The 7,100-nt window shown below is 39.0% G+C and overlaps 1 protein-coding gene across 1 annotated transcript in view; it reads left to right on the forward strand.

Annotated features, from left to right (window-relative positions):
• The window catches only part of LOC122535980, a 107,483-nt gene extending 102,657 nt beyond the window's left edge, over positions 1-4,826 (forward strand). Inside the window, exon 3 of the mRNA XM_043667951.1 lies at positions 4,602-4,826. Within this exon, the coding sequence (XP_043523886.1) occupies positions 4,602-4,620 (19 nt within the window). The 3' untranslated portion in view covers positions 4,621-4,826. The remainder of the gene's footprint in view (positions 1-4,601) is intronic.
• Positions 4,827-7,100: the final 2,274 nt, after the last annotated feature.

Here is a 7,100-nt window from a genome sequence, read left to right on the forward strand (position 1 = left end):
TCAAAAATCACGATAAATAACTTCGTCCGGTCCTTAACGATCCAAACGAAAATATCTCACGATGTTGTTTACTTTGTTTGCCAATACGTAATTTTGTTACTTCGAGTGACTTTCAACTGTTTCGTTTATAGTTTCTTGCGAAAATTTCTCCGTGAAATATAACTTACGACATATTCATTTATAATTTAATCACTTCCACGCTCGTGCCCAAAGATCCAAAAAAATTCAATTCGTTGAATCAAGTCTTGAATTAAATCTCGTTTCAAATAGACGCGGAATTTTGCTGTATTTTTTTCGATCTGTCGACTCTGTTTACTTAATTATACTACGCGACGAGACTTGACGTGAAAACGAGAAAGGAAGAAAATCGCAAGACCAGCGATTCACCGAATAGACATCGATTCGTCGCGATGATGGTCGTTTGTAAATGGAATCTCGTTACAATTTTAACGCGATATCGAGCGAGTCCGTGCGCGGAACAATGGGACCAGCCCGGAGCATCGCCTAGAAACCGTTCCTCTCGGTAACAATTTTCTCTTTTCCTACCCCTCTTCTTCGTTCTACCTACCCGTACGCTCTGTTTTTCTACATCAATCTTCCTCTCTATCCTCGCTAACGGTTTCCATGATCCTCTTTGTCCTCTGTTTCAATCCTCTTTCTCTCTCTTTCTCTCTTCGTGTCTCCACCCCTTCCTTTTTGTTTCTAGTTGAAGCCTTCGTCTGTTTATACCTCGACGTGACGAGCGCCAATCGAAACAGACAAATCTAACAGTAAGGTATTTTGCGTCTGGATATCCACGATTCGAACGATTCCAAGTTTAAAAAGGTCTTGTTGAAATCTAACGAAGCCTACAGCAAGATTTTCAAAATGAAACAAAAGCACCAATTACTAATTATTAAAAAATTAATTTACGTAATGTGCGTAGTATATTTGAACTTGATGCATATGTGTGTGCTTTAATTAATAATATCAAATCACATCCAAATTGCGTTCAATTTTACTAGAAATACAAAAGATATTGAGAATTGTGCAAGTCGTTTTTTTACAGTTGCTTAAAAGATGCGAACATTTCTCTCAAAATTAGTATTAGCAGATTTCTGTTTGCAACGTAAACGTAATTATAATTAATTTTAATTATTGTCATTTAAATTACTGTCGCTGCGAGTCACTTTTCATTGATTACAATTTGCAAGCATGCAAATACTTTCCTGTCAAATGCAAGAGTTTAATTATTATAATACGTTGTAATAACATTGTAATACATTATATTACATAATCGTTACAGTGTTACAACCAGTGTTCCATTGACTGAAGATTTTAGACAACAAAATTACGTTTGCAATCATTTTCAATCAAAAATAAGACTTGCACTGGATTGACCTGTTCGCAGAAAATTGAAGATTTTGACGTTGTTCTAATGTCAATCGGTAGTATCGACTAAAATTTAGCTCAAACAGAGTTTTACTTCAAGTTCTACACACACACATACACACACGCACACGCACTCTAAACACGTACAAAATGCTATTGACTCATCCTTCGACGGCAGAGTCATTCCAACCTCGACTCGTGCCCGTCGCGTATAAACGAACCTAAACCTCCCTTCCTCTGATGTTTCGACTATGTTCGCGCACCCTCCCGATTTCCTCGCGTGTGTTTCAACACGACACACAGAATCTTCCTCCCCCTGCCACTGTTTCACGGCTGGACCCGCTAACTGAGCATAATAAAGCGATCCATCCGAGCCCTCGTATCTCTCTATTTATCTTGCTCAGCCGGCTTTTTCCATCCCCTGTAGAACGTAGACCGGTAGACAGTAGCAGGTAGCCGCGCGATAACGATACGTACAAGAGCCACGAGCTTACACATGTACCTTCCTCCCTCCTCTCTCTCTCTCTCTCTCTCTCTCTCTCTCTCTCTCTCTCTCTGTCTATCTATCTCTATCTCTATCTCTCCTGGCTAGCTGGTTAAAAGCTACCCTCTCCTCCAGCCGTGAAAGAAGAGAAACGACGCGATTTGAAAGCGAGGAAAACAGCGACAGTCGAAGAAGCAACGACGCTGAAACATCGTAAGGGTACATCCACATCCGTCACGTGTCGTACATACCGTTCCTGATTCGTCGAGAATCATTTCTAACATTTTCTCGTACGTCTGTTCGCAGCTTGATTTATTTGATTTATTTGATTTATTTGACCCCTCTCTCGACGATTTACATTTCCTTCTCCGTTCATCGTGTTTTTCACTTTGTGGACTTAATTGGGAAATTTTTAATGTCTGTTCACTAGCGACATTCGGGCACATAAATTCGAAACTCAGATTCTTGCACGCGAGGACGAATTATACGCAGGGTGTTTCAAGCGTTCAACTTTTGTCAATGCGTTCCGTGGAAATATCTTGTAACGAAGCACTTGCGCATTCCGAAGTAAGTCGTCTCTCTCGTTATCGATGTGAAGTTGATATCAACTGTTGAATTTATCGTGCGCCGGATCTCCTCGTGTCCATTTTGATTCGCGCAATCAGTTCACCGCGAGTGGATATATCTGCATTGTACGATAAACTTTCGCTTACAGAGTTCCTCGCTTTATATACCTCGAGCAGAGATCGTAAGGGTGTAAGACAATAATGCACCATCTTCCCTTGTCCTGCGTTCAAATAAAAGGAAGAGTATTTCGTCGAGAGACACTCACATCTTATTCTTACCCATATACGTCGTTGTATTCTTACCCATAGAACCTCAGAGTGCCTTTGAACACTGACACGCGAAAGATCCTCAGGTATAGCTACGGGACACCGTAGCTTCTTACAAACAAATGTGTGTACGCACCTTAACGGGGCGAAACGCGAGATAAAAACCGGCCCTTGGAGAGGAAAGAAAGGAACGCAGAGTCAGCGGGAGTTGCTGGAGAAAGGGAGAAGAAAACAGGGGGTGGAAAAATGAAAGTAGGTGAGAGAACGAAAGAGGAGAGAGAGAGAGAGAGAGAGAGAAGCGAACCGATACGGAGGAAAAGGGAGAAACCGGGTGAAAGAGTCTGGTAGGAATCCATTAACGAGTGCCGTTTTCATACCTCTTCTATGCCTCTCTCTCTCTCTCTCTCTCTCTCTCTCTCTCTCTTTCTCTCTCGTTTTCGTTCTCGTTCTCCAGCTGCCTCCCGCCTCTCCCTTAGCTCGGTCTTTCTCTCTTCTTTTTTTCTTTTTTTCCTTTTTGCTGTCTGAAAGAGCACCTACCAGCACAATAGATCGTTCATTACCGATACCGGGTGCCGGGCGCGACGGCGGACCCAGCCGAAAGTAGAAAGATAATAATGCGAGAAAGGAAGAGACGTCGAAGGCGCGAGTCCTCGTCGCGGCTGTATGCGTATATAGAAGTCGTCGTCATCCAACCCCCGCCTGCTCGTCCGCGAGTGTCTCGGCAATAGCCTCGGCGCGCTTTAAGTGCTAAATGGGAAAATGTATCGCGGGCGTCGATTTTTTCTTTTTCTTTTTTTTTTTTTTTTCTCTCTTTTTCGTCGCTTCTCCCTAACGAGCATCCGCGAGGATCCGCGTGAATTTGCAGGGATTGCGCGTACGCACGTCGAGGCGGAGAATGTGGATAATTTGTCGCCGAAGATTTGGCTGCTCCGTTGTATCGTTCTCTTTGCAAGTTTCGTTTTGCATCAGGAGAGAACTTCGCCTACTCTTGCAAGGGGACAAGCGTCAAGTGACCGATTTTGACGAAATTTAGCATGAACGTAGTTTTCAAGAAAAATATATTTGACACGTCTTTTCTTTTTTTTTTATATATGCAATCGTCGGCGTTGAAGGGGGTAAAAACTATCCTCAAATGTCGGAAATCACTGAAGATACAGTTTATGTGAATTTGACAAAGTTAATGTTTTTTTTAACGAGGAACTTAATGATGTGTACCATTCTGCGAGAAAACCATTTGTTCAAACAATATTTAAAAAACCGTGTTTTTCGTCATTTTTCTGATAATTTTTGCGAGCGAATGTATAATACATTTTACTTGTTTATGAAAACCATGTATTCAAACACATGTTACTTCTTAGAGGTTGGCTAGGTTCAATTTAGAGAAATTAATTGTCGAATAAGGAGAAATTGAGAACCACTGTTTCGATCGATAATACAATAATGACGAGTCGACTAATCATCAAAAATGCTTCTTCAGCGAGCAAACGATACGAGGATAATGGTTGGAATTTTTACAAATACTTTCGTTAGATCGTTGGAGATGAAGTGGCCAATTTCTTGATGTAAACGCATGCGTATAATTATAAAATAATTCAATAATTCTAATTACATTTTAAACACGTTGATCTTTATCTTATCAATACGATAAAACAATTGCCTTATATTTAAAATTAATATTAAGGCCATGAGTGGAAATTTCAAGGATCCCTTCGACATAAAATGTAACAGTAATGCTGCAATTAACAAAATATAACAGTAACATTTAGTCATAATGGAATTTATGAGAGATTGTGGCGGCGAATTACGATGAATTATTGCTTGATGTGTCCTTAATGGGTTCGGTGTTAATAAGCGGAGAGAAAAGATTCTCAAACTTTCGGGAACTTAACGAGCCATTTTCACTCTGGTTTCAGCGACACGTCAGAGCCGTGAACAGTCCCGGAAGTGACAGGACAGACAGGATACAGCCGCGACCACCGATGGCGGCCGCGAGCTTTCCGCCAAACTTCTCGAACGTCGGCATATTGGAGAACTGGTAAGTGACTGTGTCACAGCTTGTCACGCTTTCGAATTATTACTAGAAGCCTCTTAAAGAGTCTCGAAAGCTTCGTTAAGATTAGAGGTTGCCGCGTGACTGGACCGGGGAATTCGCGCAGCCGCCTCGTTCGCCATTTTCATCCTCTCTTTTTTGCTCGTTTCCTCAATTTACGAAATTTAGGTTAATCCTCGGGTAGAAAATTGGCGAGAGAAACCGACGAGGAACAATCGTTTGAACGATTTGAAAAATTTTGGAAACGGGTGTTCGTGTCGTTTGTTACTCTCACGAGGTTTCAAATTTGATAATATATTATATTTGTTTTCTTTAAGTTGAAATTCCTTTGAAGGAACAATCGGCACTTGAAAAATTTTCCTCCTTTCGCGATAATTTATTTCCAAATACGTTGAATATATTACAGAATGTTGTATCGAAAACTATTCTATTTATTTATTATATATATATATATATATATATATATATATATATATGTAGACACGGAGAGAATAGCAGCTTTAATTCGTATTGCACAATTATTTGTTAACTATTCATTTAACTCATTAAAAATTTCGTCTGTGAAATCGATGATGCGACACTAGCGCCATACGAGCGTTAACTAATGCCATTGACTTTCACTCGAAAGTTTAACGCAATTTCTTCACAGTCAGAAGTCGAAATGTAATCAAACTCAAGATGATAAAAAGCACTTTAATATCCAGAGATTAAAATTAAACATCAAACTCAGTTTAAATTAAATTAAAAATACTTGGAACACTTGGACTAAAGCACCTTCTTCCGTACTAAATTCAACCTTTCGGTGTGTATACTCGTTAAATTCAAAAATTCGAAAATTCACCAATCGAACCTCAAACGTCCAATAATGTCAAAAGTTAGTCGTCTCGCTCGCTTAGCCTTCTAATTTCGTCAAGCAAACGACGCGAAGTGTACGAACCGCACGGACATATATCGAACGACGTGATATTTCAGCGATAGTTGAAACAATCGAGGCGTCTGCGCGTCATCGGCGTACAAAGTGAACCCCGTAGTGTTCCCCGTTGAAAGCTTTGTTTGAGCATTGAATATCTATTCGTAGTGCATGTTGTTTGTGTGTGACACGAGCGTCGATTAGAATCAACCGAGGATACGGAAGAAAATCTCGCGAGAAAAAAGTGGGAGACTTTGGTGGCGAGAGGCATATTTCCCCGCGCTACGCCCTTTGACAATTATTATTGTATTTCGCGCTTCGAAAGCGCGGCGAAAGCGGGGAAATTCGAAAACTGCGGGAAGCCTGGTTAGGTGTATTAAATCCCGAAAGAGGTCTGGCAATCAAGTTTGCCGTGGCTCTCTTGATTAACTGTCACGGACGGAGTGGATTAGACGTGGCGTCGTGGTTTCTTTTTTTTTTTTTTTTTTTTTTTTTTTTTAAACAAGATTTTCAATTTTCGTCATTCTGACTCATCTCTGAATTTCGCATAACGATTTTTATACCGCTAATGAGCGCAATTAAAACTGTCGTGTCAAATCGCATAAAAACATCATTTATACGTGAAGAACGTTTCAACAATTTGTTGTTCAACAGCTCTTGATAACTGGCCATTTTGTTTTAACGCGTTTTAAAAGGATTTCTCATTTTGTAATTTCAACACTTTGTCACTTTTATCAGAGGATCTTCGAATATTCGCACTGTGACGTTCCAACTTTCATGTCACTGGCGGATCCAATTAAAATTGTCAGATACGTTATTCGCATCTGCTGCAAACGTTTCGTTAGGATATCTCGGAAAATCGACGACACAAACATTCAAAAGAAACTTCATCGTTGGCGTAGGTATCATCGAGAGGAAACTTATAAACATTACCATTCCATTATATCACGTTTCTTGTACTACGTAGGAGGAGATAAATTGGCAATTGTTCGTAACTTATGCGAATCCAATACATATCCCTAATCAATTATAACGTAGTGATATAATTTCACATTTTTCATGCGACGATTAGGAGTACACAAGTCTGAAGATACCGCTAGATTTGTAATAAATACGAAGAAATTGTACAGACGAACTGAGTTTATGGTAATCGTTACGCGAATTGCAAATAGTTAGTACATATTTCATTCATGAGAAATAATTTTCATTTAACTCGAACAACACTTTCGAACTTCGATTGTTTTTAAATTGAATTTTAAAATAGTAGTTTCAAAATTATTAATAAATTTATTATTATTATTTATAAATAATTTTTAAAATTTCTACTACTAAAATTTTTAAAATTTTTAGAATAGTAGTTTCAAAATTATTAATAAATTTATTATTATTATTTATAAATAATTTTTAAAATTTCTAAAATTTTCTTTTACGTACTGTTTGCAAATTAAGCTT

The sequence above is a fragment of the Frieseomelitta varia genome, unplaced genomic scaffold (assembly GCF_011392965.1).
Source record: "Frieseomelitta varia isolate USP_RPSP 00005682 unplaced genomic scaffold, Fvar_1.2 scaffold_790, whole genome shotgun sequence".
In the NCBI taxonomy this organism is placed as follows: Eukaryota; Metazoa; Arthropoda; class Insecta; order Hymenoptera; family Apidae; genus Frieseomelitta; species Frieseomelitta varia.